This window comes from Podarcis melisellensis, assembly GCF_964234715.1.
Source record: "Podarcis melisellensis genome assembly, chromosome: 10".
Lineage (NCBI taxonomy): Eukaryota > Metazoa > Chordata > Lepidosauria > Squamata > Lacertidae > Podarcis > Podarcis melisellensis.
In genome coordinates, this window is record NC_138542.1 from 57562930 (window position 1) to 57579674 (window position 16745).

General features: G+C 46.5%; 1 protein-coding gene across 1 annotated transcript in view; it reads right to left on the reverse strand.

The window, feature by feature from the left end:
* Nucleotides 1-1721: 1721 nt before the first annotated feature.
* Nucleotides 1722-16745, reverse strand: part of LOC309378632 (sodium- and chloride-dependent GABA transporter 2-like) — a 47567-nt gene continuing 32543 nt past the window's right edge. Inside the window, exons 8-15 of the mRNA XM_081927094.1 lie at nt 12709-12812; nt 11421-11545; nt 10642-10754; nt 9949-10086; nt 6325-6427; nt 5225-5325; nt 3482-3652; nt 1722-2197 (exon numbers count right to left, since the gene is read on the reverse strand). Coding sequence (XP_081783220.1) covers nt 2078-2197; nt 3482-3652; nt 5225-5325; nt 6325-6427; nt 9949-10086; nt 10642-10754; nt 11421-11545; nt 12709-12812 — 975 coding nt within the window. The 3' untranslated portion in view covers nt 1722-2077. The remainder of the gene's footprint in view (nt 2198-3481; nt 3653-5224; nt 5326-6324; nt 6428-9948; nt 10087-10641; nt 10755-11420; nt 11546-12708; nt 12813-16745) is intronic.

Sequence of the window (16745 nt, forward strand, 5' to 3'; positions counted from 1 at the left end):
TCAATCCATCTCCCTCAAAGAATCTAGGACTTTTTACAATGTTCCATCAATATGCTGGACTGCTGCCCAAATAATTGTTAGTATTCCACACTACAGCACCTCAGCACCTCCTTTCTTCATCATGTGATGCAGTTTCATCAGTCTGCAGCTTGCCAACCTATACTGAATAATGGACAAATAATGAAGTCAGTGAATAATGAACTGCTGAATAACAAATGTCTTCATACCTGGACTACAAAAGAAAAATGATTTCTTTCCAAAAAAAAATTGTGGCAACAAATACTTGCAGGATTTCTGTTTTTTAAAAAAAGCTGGCCATCATTTTCAGCAAAAACATTTGCTTTGAATATTTGAACAGCATTGCTATATAATTAATCTTTCCCCTTCCATGGGCCACTAGACAGCCACTATTCTGCTCAGAAGCCACAGCAACAGCTCAAAACGGAATCCTGCATGTAGGAAGACACCCTTACTGCCATTAACCAACAAGATGTTCCATGCCCTTGCTTGTGCTCACTGCGATTAGGGATGGGCGTATATGTTGATTTCGCCTTCTATTTTTTCCAGTCTCATGTTTGGTTCTCCACGTTTACAATAGATATAAAGTAAAGGTAAAGGGACCCCTGAACATTAGGTCCAGTCGTGGCCGACTCTAGGGTTGCGGCGCTCATCTCGCTTTACTGGCTGAGGGAGCTGGCGTACAGCTTCCAGGTCATGTGGCCAGCATGACTAAGCCGCTTCTGGTGAACCAGAGCAGCACATGGAAACGCCGTTTACCTTCCCAGCGGAGCGGTCCCTATTTATCTACTTGCACTTTGACGTGCTTTCGAACTGCTAGGTTGGCAGGAGCAGGGACCGAGCAATGGGAGCTCCCCCCATCGCGGGGATTTGAACCGCCGACCTTCTGATCAGCAAGTCCTAGGCTCTGTGGTTTAACCCACAGCACCACCCACGTTCCTACAATAGATATAAATCCTCCCTAAAATTCATGAGCATTTTAGTGGGAATTTACCCTAATATGCACATGTTTGTGTGCAATTTTGCATCTAGGAGTGGTGGTGATAGAAGCTAATAGTGTTCTTTAAAATGAGTAACAAAAGTCCCAATAGGTAAGCAAGAGAAGGAACAGGGATTACCAAATGTTATGGAAGGAAAGACATTATGCAGAAAACATCTTTGCTTATGGATGTGGTGAGATCATTTGGAGAGTCAGGTGTTCTAGTTTGCGAACTTTGCCTCAGAAGCTGAACGTCTGACGCACCTTCTGATTGGCTGCAGGACACTCCTGCAGCCAGTCAGAAGCCACGCCTTGGTTTCCGAAGTCAAATGGACTTCCGGAACGCATTCTGTTCGAAAACTAAGGTACGACTGTAATAGTAATAATTGCAGCAGCTGTTGGGGATCAGAAGAAATGGGACAATTGGATTTTTTAAAATCACACCTCCCTGCCATGGTTATGATGACTGCTTCCACCTTCCAAAAGAGCTACTTTCAGCCCATGAGGAAAGGAGCTACTGTTGATGCTGTACACAGTTTGGGCCTTAAAGAAAAAAGGGAAGGGGGACAAAATCCTACTGCAACAAGGTAAAAGGCCAATACTGGAATACTGTACTTCTGTCCCAAGCCATATGTCTCTACAAGTTGGAAATGGAACAGGGGCAAAGCCTTGAGCAGCAGATCACCACCCACTTTAATAGACAATAATGCACATCACAAATATGTGGAAAGAACAATGATTTTATAGATGGAATAGGAAGCTCCCTAAAACCCATGCATGATAAAATGCTTCTGTGACGGTGTTAAGTATTTCCATCCCAGGCTTCTGTCCTTCCAGTCCCACTCCTGGAAGATCTCACAAGAGGAACATTTTGGTTTGAACCATCTCCTGTGGTTGTGCCCCCAGAGAAAAGACAAAGCTGAATCAGCTTCCACCACAACGTCTTGGGAGAACTCTCTTTCCCTAGCAGCCACCATGGATCTTCAGAAGGGGGGAAGGGGAAATCAGCTCCTGGGTCCCTCTCTCCTTGGCCACAGGCAAAGTCCAGGATTGTCCAATGCAGAAGGGGCTTGCTTCCCTCTAACAGTGAGAATCCAACTCAGTTAGCATCAGGAGCCTAGTTTTGGAGGCTGGAAAAGATTGTCTTGGGCACATGCCTTGGGGCAAGTCTTCATCTGGACAGACAAGTTGATGGAATCTCTGAAAAACAAAGTGGGAAGAAGAGAAAGTGGAAGGAAGATTATTCCTCTAAGCAATCAAAGTGTCACTCTGTACACACACACACACACACACACACACACACACACACTAGAAGCTGCTCTATCCTAAGTCAGGCTACTGGTCAATCGAGATCAGGGTTTCCTGAGTTCATTAACACCCTGATAAGTTTATAAAGTTGTCACCAACTCCAAATTCTTCTCCAACTTTTTATTGTTATTATTTTATAATTCAGAAGAAACAAAAAAGCCCTCTTCCTCCTCCAGCCTCCCCCTGCCCTGCAGAAATTAAAAGTAAAGCAATTAAAAAGTGAAACAAGTGAAAATTGGCATTTTTATCAAATAAAAGTATTGTTCCAAAGGACTCTGTGTGGCGGCAGGGTTCTGTGCCCATGCTCATTCAGTGTTGCATAGGTGATAAAGTCATGTCAAATAGTGGGGAGGAATCCTTTGGATTTTTTGCCCCATCTCCTTTCCTGCACATACGCTGTTAGTTTGTCTATATCAGGTCCCATAACTGAGAACACCATTCCAAATTATTAGGAATGGTACTGAAATAAAGTCAAGAAATATCAACATATAATCAACATTTATTAATCAATCAATCACCATGACTAGGAATCATACCATGTAGAAAAGAAGAAATAGAACAAAGCAGCATGGGCTGAGAATACTGTTGTATTGTGTAATTTAATACTAAATAAGGCTTTTGAAACTTGCTATGAATTATTTGGGGGGGGGGAGAGAAGGAAACTTGAAATGGCTTTAAGAAGGCACAGCTCCAACTACGGAGGAGGGGGTGGCAGTCACCCCCCACGACATTCATGATACTGCAACTTCTTCAATAGCTCTGAATAGTGGGAAACAAATTTAAAATATCACACAGGAAATACATGAAGTGTTTTCTCTGGAAGTCAATAAGCAGAGGAGGAGGGGAAGGAAGGGAGCCAGAGAGCACTGCAAAGCGAAGCTCTCAAATGGTGACATTTTAAAAATGCTGTGCAGTCAATAACAAGCTCACAGGAAGGCAGTTTTCATCTGCCTAGCCCTCGAGCCAAGCGGAGCTCGATAAAGCCGCGAACTCCTCTTGCCAGTAACTGAATGATCCTTGGCAAAAATTAGTGCAATGTCCCCGTTAATTACTTTTGCAACACAACAAGCCGGCCTCCAAAGTGCATCGCATCAATAGGCTGAGTAACCAGCAAGCCTCCCTCGCCCAAGCAGCCTCTCAAAGTCCAGTTCTGAAACACAACAACAACAACCTCACCTCTCTCAGGGAGCCCTTGATGGTGGAAAGTTTATAGACAATCCAGAGCGGGATGCAGATCATGGATGAGAGTCCCAGCAGCCAGCCCACCGTGTCTCCCCACCATGGGTACACGTATTTCTTGTTGTATGTCAGTGGGGTGTATTTAATGAGAGAAAAGAGAAATGTAGCCTGGGGAGAGGAGAGGAGGAAGGGTTAAGCACACCATCCGTCACTAAGTCATGTTGCTCACTTTATGGCCAGAGCAAAATGGCCTGTGACACAATGAGAACCTCCCTGACCAAGATTTCTGAGTTCTGGCCAAGGAAATACTTCTCCCGATGACCCAACACACACACACACACACACACACACACAAAATGCATACACACACACACAGTAGGAGAGGTAGGCAATGTGGTTAGTTTCCAGATGTTGTTGAACTACCGCTGACTGGGGAAGAAGAGTCTCAGAGCCCAACCATATCTTGTTGGCTATCTGCAGCATATAGATACCATCAGGGCCAAATTAGGTGAGATGTGCAGGGGCAGCCCAATATGTTTTGCTCCCTGAGGCAAAGCAGAAAGTGCCACTCCCCACTTCCCCACTCATAATATTCATGGCTGGCCAAGCTATTTTGGCATCTGAGGCAAAAAATAATAATCTCACAGACACCTCTCCCATAGCAGCAGATGTATCATTATCACCATCCATTAAATAATGAAGCATTTGCTGCCATTTCTTGACACCCAAAATTAGCTGCCTGGCACCCAAAAATTAGCTGGAACTCTGCCCAATAGTATTGGCTGGCCTTGGTGATCCACAATCAAATATCTTCCCAGGCCCGTTGTCAGGGGTTGGTGTAGTCAGGCACTGAATGAGGCCCCTGGAGCTCAGAAGGACCCATTTTCTTCTGGTGAGTGGCAGCACTTTTGATTCCGATCCGCTACAGTCACCTGCCATGGCCAATTACCCACAATGCAATATTTGACCACACATTGCATTTTGGGTAACAGAACCTGTCTATCAACTTCTGCCCCATTTATTACCCACCTCCAACTACCCAACTATTATAACTCCAGCACAAACATGTAACAGTAGATGTGGGAAAGGGCCAATCCCATAACTGTCAGGATGTTGAACTACAGGACATGAACCATCAAGTTTTGGGTTTAGGCATCCTGAACTTCTTCTGGATTCTGTCTGTTTCCACTTATGCAGAATCCTATCATTATCCCCCAGTTCCTTGAGGAACCACACACTGCAGTACAGTAAAGGTAAAGGTACCCCTGCCCATACGGGCCAGTCTTATCAGACTCTAGGGTTGTGCGCTCATCTCACTTAAGAGGCCGGGAGCCGGCGCTGTCCACAGACACTTCCGGGTCACGTGGCCAGTGTGACATTGCTGCTCTGGCGAGCCTGCACCAGCGCAGCACACGGAACGCCATTTACCTACCCGCTATAAAGCGGTACCTATTTATCTACTTGCACTTTAAGGGTGCTTTCGAACTGCTGGGTGGGCAGGAGCTGGGACCGAAAGACAGGAGCTCACCCCGCTGCGGGGATTCGAACCACCGACCATATGATTGGCAAGTCCTAGGCACTGCGGTTTTACCCACAGCGCCACCCGCCTCCCACCTGCAGTACAGTACAGCAAGAATAAAGACTATCTGTACCCCCATTTTGGAAAATCACTGCCTCTTTGCCCAAGTGCACTCTTTCCTGTTGTGCCTCCTGATCAAATGACCGGGATGTCTAACTCACCACACAGACAGCTGGAGTGATGAATAGCCAACAGTATTTGATGACAGCCCATGGCCGGTAGCCAATCATGTCTTCGATGTTATCATAGAAACGGTCAGCGCCTGTGAAAAGCAAAAAGAGGAGAGGGAAAGCAGTCTGCTAGAAACATATGGTGGGGAGAAGGAAAGGCTAGCAGCACCTGTTTAAGGTATCAAAGCAACGATTGGCAACTTCTCTGGCCAGTAAGGCAATATAGGGTAGGCCAGAGAAGTGACATCAAGGTGCCTCATTCACTAGGAGTTTTTCTAAGGCCTCTTCAGTATTATTGCAGGTATATTCTGCAACATGCTCTTGACATTATTGCTATTATTATTATTATTATTATTATTATTATTATTATTATTATACCACGCCCATCTGTCTAGGTTTCTCCAGCCACTCTGGGCAGCTTCCAGCAAAATATAAAAACATAGTAAGACGTCAAACATTAAAAAATAATAGTGCACTAGTGTTTTAGCATTGTTCTGCAATGTTTGACCGATCCTCCCACGTTGTTGCTATCTGGAGGGGCTACAGTGCAACAAAAGCAGGACGAAAATACAGTGGTACCTCGGGTTACATATGCTTCAGGTTACAGACTCCGCTAACTCAGAAATAGTGCCTCGGGTTAAGAACTTTGCTTCAGGATGAGAAGAGAAATCGTGCTCCAGCGGTGCAGCGGCAGCAGGAGGCCCCATTAGCTAAAGTGGTGCTTCAGGTTAAGAACAGATTCAGGTTAAGAACGGACCTCCAGAACGAATTAAGTAGTTAACCCGAGGTACCACTGTAAACTAGGGCACTTGTGATATAAAAAGTTATGAGATTTCAGCAGGAAGTTATGAGATGTGTACTGATTGCAAATGAAGCGATGCGACCACCTCAAAACCTTTGCGGGTAGAAACGATATTGAAAGAGGCATTACTTCCAACCACCCCATTAGTATTGTGAGCACAAATCATTAATGTGTGTTAAAAATGACATCTTGGGAAGCCCCTCTTCTGGTGGTTTTAATGCCTGCTTCAGAAACAATAGAGATGTGCTCTTAAAACAGTGGCATGTTTTTCCATTGCATTTGCACTTACCATATACCCATCCAATGCACAGGGTTTCAAAAATGGCGACAAAGAGCAGGCACATCCCACTAGCAGCATAGTAGTCAAACAGTTGGAAGACATACATCCCACCCTAAGAAGGGGAGTTAAGGATGCAGAAAGAAGGAGACAAGAGGAGAGAAAGCCAAGGGTTGTAGTTAGTGCACAGAGCTTCTCGTCCCAAGCAACCAGTGACAGCATGAATTCTTCTAATATTGATCTAATATTCTAATATTGATCTAGTATAGCTTTCTACTGATCTGATCTTCAATACAGTGGTACCTTGGTACTCGAAGAGCTTGGCTCCTGAACAAATCAGCTCCCGAACATCGCAAACCCAGAAGTAAGTGTTCTGGTTTGTGAACGTTTTTCGGAATCCAAACGTCCGACGCAGCTTCCGCCTGAGTGCAGGGAGCTCCTGCAGCCAATCGGAAGCTGCACCTCGGTTTTTGAACAGTTTCAGGGGTCGAACGGACTCCCAGAACGGATTAAGTTCCAGAACCAAGGTACCACTGTATAGTATAACTTTCTTTTATCTAGAAACCTCCTTTCCAAATATCAGTTTGGGAAATAATCTTATCTCAACTTGGCATTTCAATACAGTCTCCCTTTACACATGTGGATAGACAAAAATTACATCAAAACCAAGAAACAATGGGTAATGGCATCCAAACAAAATCCGAACATGAAGCCATGATTTAAAATTGGCTACCAGATTCTGGAGGGACACAGGTGGCGCTGTGGGTTAAAGCCTCAGCGCCTAGGACTTGCCGATCGAAAGGTCCGCGGTTCGAATCCCTGCTGCGGGGTGCGCTCCCGCTGCTCGGTCCCAGCGCCTGCCAACCTAGCAGTTCGAAAGCACCTCCGGGTGCAAGTAGATAAATAGGGACCGCTTACCAGCGGGAAGGTAAACGGCGTTTCCGTGTGCAGCTCTGGCTCACCAGAGCAGCGATGTCACGTTGGCCATGTGACCCGGAAGTGTCTCCGGACAGCGCTGGCCCCTGGCCTCTTAAGTGAGATGGGCGCACAACCCCAGAGTCTGTCAAGACTGGTCCGTACGGGCAGGGGTACCTTTACCTTTACCTTTTTACCAGATTCTGGCTTGTTTGGAAGCCATTGACCATAGTTTCCAGTTCAGACACAATGGGAAACTGGGGTTAACTGCATCCTGGCTTACTCATGCAAAGGGAAAATCAAAGTGATTGCAAACAGAGCCTGTGGTGCAATGGGTCAGTGCAACCTTCTGTTCACCAGAAGGTTGGTGGTTCAAGCCCATCCAGGGACAGCTGTGGGCAGGATTCCTGCACTGCAGGGAGCTGGACCAGATGATCCTCAGGGTCCCTTCCAACACTACAATTCTATGATTCTACAATGGTCCACATCTTGGCTTATTAAGCAGAGATATTTATCATCCACTGGGCCATTATTTGGTATTTGGAGATCCTGTCAGTGTATCTTATATTGGCAGTGGACGCCATCTGCTCCCTCCAGATTCCTGTTGTTGCTTTTTCCTTCTTCGCTGCTGCCAAAAAAATATGAATTTAGGGGAAACCACTGTTGCTCCAGTATCAACTCTGAATTCCCCTCTCTGCAAAGGTCATATAATAATAATAAGTAGTAGCATAACATAGGCCCTAGTGGCTGTTGATATATATTGCACTATTTAATGTTAAGTACTCTACGCAGCAACTGGTGTGCATGTTGTGGGGAGTGGGGTCCAAGATGGATAATAAGTAATTTATTGTAAAAGTCTGACCCCAGGGACTATTCCTTAAATACGCCACATCATGGTGGAAAGCCAATGTCTCTGGAATGCAATCTTAGCAATGTTCTCCTTTCAGCCTCTTGTTACCACGAGACAGAAAAGAGACGATAAGTTATAGTCTGGGAATGCAGAAGTATGCAGCAGGCCTATATTTAAGCCTCCACATGGCGAGAAACTAGGAATCTAAGGTATCCAGGAGGACGAGCTACAAAAACTCTTGTGTCATTTCATGCCTCTGTAGAAAGCTGGAAAAGAGGGAGCTCTGCTGCACAGATGTCCATGCACTGGGTGGCAGCTGTTCATCTCCATCCAAAAGGCACCTTATCAGCCTTCAGAAGCCCATAGGGTAGGTGGGTGTGGGGTAACTTATTTCAGTCTAAGGGCCACATTCTCTTTGGGGCCAATTTCCAAGGGCCACATGCCAGTGGCGAGCAGGGCAAAAGTGGGCAGAGCAATTAATGTAAACGTTAGTCTTGTGCTGTGAGCTAGTTTTTCAGAGACCCCTCTCCTCCATTCACGCAAGCAAGAGGCATTGTCAGAGCTCAAGGACAATGCCCAGCCAGGCAAAACCACTCAAAGGGAGCGCAAGGCAGGGACAGTGAGAGGTGAAGCCGGGGAGGTTTGCATGGCCTGGTCCTGAAGGTCAGCTAGAGAGGCTTGGAGGTTATATTCAGCCCCCAGGCCTGAGGCTTCCCACTCCTGCCATAGGGCATGACCAGAAAGGCAATTCCTGATAATTTATTCTGATATTAGTTTCTAGACATTAATATCAGAAGTCTAAGAAAAAGTAGGCTTGAGCATGAAGATGTAAGTCCTGTTTCCCAGAAGACCTGGAAAATCTCAGCAAATAATATTTTAGTCGTTCCATTATGCTTTCTGTTCTGGATTGTTTGTATTAAATTTGTAGTTATTAATTGTTGATGTTTCTAGGCAATGTGCATAAATCAACAGAGAACAATTTATGTACAACCAAGGCAGCAAAATCGCAGTTTTTGATATATTTCATGAAAGGTGCTGATTATTGTATGTTTTTCTTAAATCTTCAAAATTAACCAGCATTAAGAGGGGAATATCTGTCATAACAAGGAACTCAACTGTGATGATACATTTTCTAGCAGATAGTAGGATACTTTCTTAATATGGCTACCTTTCAGGGGTGCCAACTTGAATAAAATATGGGGGGGCAGGTAAGACCCACCAAGCATAATGGATCACATGACATGGTGCATGCAATGCCCATCAACTGGGGGGCAGCCCCCTCAAATATTTTATTAGTGGGGGCAAACACCTCTTGGCCCCTAGGAATTGGCTCCTATGCTACATTTTATGATTAGATAGTTGGCTATCTATGAAAACCCAGGCTGCAATGTTGATTGATTACTCAAACCGACTGATAAAGTGCTGGTGATCAGTTAAAGGCAGAGCCCCAATTTGTTGCCTCTTCATCCAGGGGTGGTGAACCTTTGGCTCTCCAGATGCTTCAACTCCTCTCAGCCTCAGCAAGCATTGCCAGTGGTGAAGGACGATGGGGTCTGTAGTCCAGCAACATCTGGAGGGTCAAAGGTTTCCCACCCCTGCTCAAATCCTGCTTGAGTCTCCCTGGCATCTCCTTGCCTTAACAGGGCACTCCTCCCATTATGAAATGGGAGACCACAGGGTCCTCTGAGGTGACTTCCATTTCCTTTGGAGAAGGATGTCTTGAGGGGGAAGTAGAGCAATTTGTTCATTTTAGTGCCACTGGCACCCATGGGGCTAAAAAGAGTTTGTTGTATTTGCAACAACAGCAAACCCTCTTTCCCTCCCTTTTTATGCAGAAGTTATATAAGCAAAGGAAATGCAAGTTCCGATACCTCTGTGATCATGACCAGTCCCACGAGGAATGAGAGGATGGACACAATAAGGATTAGCATTTCTCTGCGGTTCTTTTTCCGGAAGATTCCAGGATACATGTCAACTAGGGCCGTCACCAGGCTCTCCACACAGACAAACTAGGGAGATAATTTAGGCACCCATCAGCAATTTCCTATCACCGAAAATCACCCAATTTAGACCCTCCCTTATCATTCAACTCAACAAGTTATCCACAAAGTATCGAACATAACATGGCCCTAGCAGTTCTGAGCTGGAGAAGAATTTGAGGGCTTCTAATGCTTGCCACACCTTAAGACGTGAGCAGACCGGGTTCCCAAAGCTTGATTCTAGTCCTGAGCCCAACCAACATGAACAGAATTTTTACCTTCAACACTGGCTGCTCACCCAAGCAATGAATTAATTGCAGGTAACATTACAAGTTATCCTTCAGACAACAAGATTCCAGCCTCCTGCACCTTCCCCGGCAGATGATGAGTTGGGTAAGCACACCAAGACAAGTCTAATCAGGTAGGAAAAAAATGTATTTCATGCCCTGTTAGGTCTGTCCGAGGCCCTTTTCCTCAATGTGAAGTTGTTGTTTATCACCCACAGCAAAAGAAGCAAGCTGTCTTCTGCCTCCCAGGCGAGAGGTTAAGTTCTTGGCTGAACCTACCCACTCAAGGCATTGTTACCTGGCTGTCCAGTCCCAGCAGAACCACCATGATGAAGAAGAAGCAGGCCCATAGTGGTGAGAAAGGCAGCATGACGACAGCTCGTGGGTATGCAATGAACGCCAAGCCAGGCCCTGTGGAGAGAAAGTTGCTAAGCGAGGTGTGTTGGAATCAGAGAGTTTTGCGAAGAGGTGTTATGAACACCAGGCAGGCAGCGAGAACAATGACAAAATGTAAGCCACATTCGCCAAATTATATTTATAGGGCAGGGAAGTCCAGCCTCTTTCCTGGATCTTTGTTGCACTGCCATGCACAGTATTAATAAAGAAACAAGGCTGCTAAAGTGTTGGGTACCATCTTCAGCAGCAAGTAGAAGAAGAAGAAGAAGAGTTTGGATTTGATATCCCGCCTTTCACTCCCTTTAAGGAGTCTCAAAGTGGCTAACATTCTCCTTTCCCTTCCTCCCCCACAACAAACACTCTGTGAGGTGAGTGAGGCTGAGAGACTTCAAAGAAGTGTGACTGGCCCAAGGTCACCCAGCAGCTGCATGTGGAGGAGCGGAGACACGAACCCAGTTCCCCAGATTACGAGACTACCGCTCTTAACCACTACACCACACTGGCTGTGGGCACTGCTACAAGAGAAGGGGGAAGGGGGAAGAGAAAAGGCCTCCCAGTCTGATTTGGCTCTCCCTTTATAGAATCAAGGCACGTTGCCTCCGCCGCCCCAAAAGCGCAGTCACATACAGCATTCTAGGATGCTGATGATCATAATGCTACTTTTCTGCATAAACCACTCACCTGACTCAGCTACCTCAGAAATAGGCACTCCCTGCTCCTGTGCCATAAAGCCCAAGATGGAAAAGATTGCAACACCAGCCACAAAACTTGTCCCACTGTTCAAAAAACACAGAGCAATGCAGTCCCTAGGAAGAACAGGCGAATATCAGATCAACAAAACAACCTTACATCTAGTGAGAATGAAACATTTATAAAGACGGACAGCCAATCAAATGATAAGCACCACCAATAGCCAACAAGACTGAAGTAATCAAATGAAGATGTGTCCATCTTAGGGAAATCACTAAATTAATTGCATGAATTATTAATCATTCAGTTACTGATGAATAGCCTCTTAATTGCAGCTTAGTTTCTCATTTGCTGTTCTACCTGGTGGAAGGGAAAGCAGATTTAATTACTGGTTTTCTATCTTTTTTTCTTTTTCTTCTTTTTTTTGTAATTAAGGCCCCATCTCTACCCCATGCAGGGAACAGGATGAGTGCAATACAGTTTAAAAAATAGTAATTTACATTTTAAATTTAAAAGACAGCTATAGCTGGCAAAGTGTGTTGAAGTTTTTCAGGGTTACTGTGCTTTTAATTAGTAGCTTACTCTTTGCAGTTTCTGTCTCATTTATTCCTTCACAATTATTATTAGATGTTTTAACTGTGTAGTTGCTGCCACAAGAAATAGGAAGGAACAGAGGAGGGAGAAGATGCAAGGAGTAAGCTTGTAACTAAAGGCACAGTAACTCCTAAGAACCTCAATTCACTTTTTGCCAGTGACAATTTTCTTTTACATTTAAAATGTAAATTAAAGATTTGTCACAAATTAGGTCTGGGGGGAAAACACAGGATGAGAAGGGGGAATTAAATGCTGGCAATGACATTGTCTGGATTTTCTGTAAAAAGTGAGTGAGTGAGTGAGTGAGTGAGTGAGTGAGTGAAGGGTGGCAATTCCGGATTATGTTAGTAGTGTGGAAGCAACCAATGTGGAAAAGTGGGTTAAATTTTGCTACATTTTACAGAGGGCTGGAAGGCGACAACTTGATATGGAAGATCCATTTTTGGTAGAAGCCTTGTGTTTCTTGTAACAGATGGCTCACCTTTTAGCTTCCAGAAAACGAACAAATTTAAAAACTCATTTGGAAAAGACAGGAAATTTGAGAAACACAACACACAGGATCAGAGCAGGGATTATTTTAATCCAGTAAAGTTCTGCTGCTTTGCAGAAAGTATACTGAAGGTTCAGAAAGAAAACAACAAGTGAAAAGGGCAGGACTTTGCATGGTGGACTCACATTCAGTTACCTGAAGCAGTTGTTATGATACTTGTTGTAGCTGCCCAGAGCTGTCAGGCATCCCAGACAAATGGCGTAAGAGAAGAAGATCTGAGTACCTGCATCCATCCATACCTATAAGCAGCAGAAAAAGCATAGCAAAGTAGAATGAGCATCACCTCAAGGAAGCTTTGCCACTTGAAAGACAGTGGATGGGACTTGTTTGTCAATAACTCCACTAGAGAAAATACCTCAGCCTACAGTATCAAGAGGCAATTTATCTCCCCAGAAGAAAGTCCTTTTCTGTCCCCCTTCCCTAACAGTAAAATTAAGTAGGTAAGAAAAAGGGAAGCTGATTTGTTGTGTCAAGTGAGGTCCCTCTGTCACACATTACCCTTTCATCTGGCTTTCGTCCATTTTCACACCAGCCTTCGAATCCATGTACACATGACGTTATCCACAATTACTCTCAATCCTCTGGCTTCTTCTGAAATACTGGGGTTTGATGCGGTTTCCACAAAGCCACTTTCGCTCTGATTACAAAACTGTTTGTGTGGTGAATCCCAAGTGTTTACAGTGGTTTCATGAAAAAGCATGGCACTTTTCCTGGGGCCACAATCTCACCCCACCCCTTCTAAAATAGCACATTTTCCAGGGCAGGAGCAAGGTGCAGTTCACGTGACTCACCCGGAAGCATATCCCAAAGACGTGCTGTCAGGGAACTGCCATCGGAAAGAGAGATGGTGCAGAGGCTCCAGCAGACTCGGAGAGATTCTGCAGCGGAGGAGGGAACCAGCAGGGGGAGAGCAGAAGCTCCGGCAGAAGGGGAGTCGGAGGAGGGAGGGCTCTGGGATACTTCTAGTGAGAATAGTGCAGAGGTAACAAGACCCCCGTTGGCAACTCCCACCCTTCGCCGGAAGCTGTCACGCAGAGAGTCACGAAGGCGCATGTCCGTGAAACAACTTTTATGTTGGCGTAAATTTCGTAGACGCCCACTGTCAGATTCTACCAGCGACTAACGGAGTCACGCCTTGGGAGGCTCCGTTAGTGCCTCGGTTTGGTTGACCAGCCAAACACCAGAGGGATCAAGCTTTTACGCACAAGCAGCTCATTATCCCATCACAGCAATCTGACAGTCTTTGTAAGCTGCTTGTGCAAGCAGAGGGCATCATGAGCGAACCAGCCGGAACCGCAGGAGCTGGAGCTGGAGCAGGTCCAAGCCTGGAGGAAAGGTACAGGGCGATGGAGGTCCAGCTCGCGCTGCAAACGGCGAGGCTTGAGGAGAGGAGGGCTCAAGATGCGGATAAGGGGAAAACCGCCCCACTTGCCAGAAAGGTGCCTGGATTGGTGCAGAGATTTGGGGGGGATCCCAGGAACTATCAAGCCTTTAGAACGGAGATGCAATATGCTCTCAATCTACTGTTTGATGACTTCACCGATGAGAACTCTAGAGTGGCGTACGTAATTAGCCATCTAGAGGAAGGGGCGAGGGACTGGGTTCGACCCCTGATGGCAGCCAATAATGATATCTTAAAGGACACGAGGAAGTTTTTTCGCGCCATGGACTTGATGTTTTCCAGCGAGATTGAGCAGGGGGTGGTGCGGAGGCAGTTGATGGGGTGCAAACAGGGGAGCCGATCTGTACGTGAGTACTGGACTGAGTTCACTATGCTTATTCATAGACTGGGGTGGGATCTAGCAAGTGAACCTATTCAAATGTTATTTGAAGAAGGGCTCTCTCCGACCGTGAAAGATGAACTTTCCCGGGCGCCCAGGGCGGAGTCTATGGATCAGCTGACTAAATCTGCACTGTCCATAGGAGCGCGCCAAGAAGCAAGAGCTTTGGAAAAGCGGGAAGGAAAGGGGGAACGTTGGAAGGACTTCCGCATTCCAGAGATTCCGGAGCAGTCTTTCCCGCCCGCAGAGCCGATGGAACTGGGAACAGCGCGCGCGCGCGCAGTTTCAAACACCAGTGAAGGGCGGAAGAAGGAGGGAAAGAGTGCCAAGAGATGTTATCTCTGCCAACAGCCAGGGCACTTTGCCAGAGTTTGTCCGCAAAGGAAGGAATGGCAGGGCATGGCGGGAACTGTTGGGGGAAAGGAGGAAGGAGAAATAGAGGAGCAAGTAAAAGCCAACGCCTGGTTGCCAACAGCAGGGCACAGCAGCCAGGCCAGGGAGTAGTGAATGTGCCCACACCGGAACCTCCAAGACCAGCGCTTGTGATAGAGGTGTTGCTGGAACTGTCAAACGGACACCCACTAAAGATAAAAGCGCTATTGGATTCAGGCAGCTCCTGTAATTTCATGAGTAAGGAGTTTGCTGCTGAACACCAGATACAAACTCTCCCATTAAGTAAGCCTTTGCAAGTAACCACGATTGATGGGAGGGAACTGTTGGGGGGAGAAGTGAGCCAACAGACTGTACCAATGATTATGAGGGTGGCAAGACACACAGAACTGATAGCGTTTAATGTAGCCACCTTGGGAGGAGCTCCCATCATTCTGGGAATGAGCTGGCTGGCACTACACGATCCGCTAGTAGGCTGGCATCAGAGGGTGGTTTCCTTTGGTTCAGCACATTGCCTAGAACACTGCAAGGAGGGAGAGGGTCAGGCAGGGGCCAGAGCCACTCTAGCAGGGATGGAAGTGACTGACAAGGGGAAGGTGCCACCACAATACGCTGATTTGATTGACGTCTTCAGTGAAAAGGAAGCAGATAAACTGCCCCCGCACAGACCCTTTGACTGTCAAATCACCTTACTCCCAGGAGCACAATTGCCAGTGGGCAAGCTGTATGCCATGTCAGACCGTGAGATGCAGGAGTTAAGGGAGTTCATTGACAAGAACCTCAAGCAAGGTTTCATCAGAGAGTCACGAGCGGTGGGGGGCAGCCCAGTGTTCTTTGTGGACAAAAAAAACACGGGCAAACCCAGGCTTGTGTGTGATTTCAGGGCCCTAAATGCTGTGTCAGAACCAGTGACTTTCCCTATGCCCAGAATTGATGACATTCTGACACGGGTGAGAAAAGGGAAGATTTTTACCAAGCTGGACCTTAGGGGGGCATATAACTTGATACGTGTGAGGAAGGGGGATGAGTGGAAAACCACTATGTTCACCCCCTTGGGGGCGTTTGAATACCTAGTTATGCCTTTTGGATTACAAGGGGGCTCCGCCTGCTTTCAATCATTCATGAATCACGTCCTGGGGCCATTGCTTTACAAGAACTGCGTGGCGTTCTTAGATGACGTCCTGGTGTACTCAGAGAATGAGGAGCAGCATGTGCGAGATGTTAGAGAAGTACTGAGCAAACTGCGAGAAAATCGGCTGTGGGTGAAACTGGAGAAATGCCAGTTTCATAGCAGGGAGGTGGAATTCCTGGGGTACCGGTTGTCTGACAAGGGGTTGGCTATGGATCCCAGCAAGGTTCAAGCGGTACTGGAATGGAAAACACCAAAGACCAAGAAGGACGTGCAAAGGTTCCTGGGCTTCGGAAACTTCTATAGGAAGTTCATCAAGAACTTTGCCCATTTAACAGCGCCCATCACGGATTGTCTTAGCAGCAAGAAAAAATTTGCTTGGACGGAAGAAGCGCAAGGGGCATTCGAACGATTAAAGGCAGCGTTTGCGTCGGAGGAGCAACTTTTGCACGTGGATCTACGGCAACCAATGCGAGTGGAGACTGACGCGTCAGACCGAGCGGTAGGGGCCGTGCTTCTCCAGCCGGGGAAAGATGCGTCTGAATGGAGACCGTGTGCATTCTTCTCGCGGAAGTTGAACAAATCCGAGAGGTCATACAGCAGGTGAACCCAGTAGCATTCAAACTCAGACTGCCCAGTCACATGAAATTGCACCCAGTATTTCACAGGTCATTACTGTCGCCGTACCGAGAGGGACGTGAATGGGGGGGGGAGCGTGAGAGAGAGGTCTCCCGAACGCCCGTGATAGAAGAGAGAGAACGCGACATGAACGTGGCAGGAATCATTGATTCCAGGTGGAAGGGGGATCAGGTGGAATATCTGGTAGAATGGGAGGGGGAAGTAGAGTCGGAAAACACTTGGGTACCCGCTGA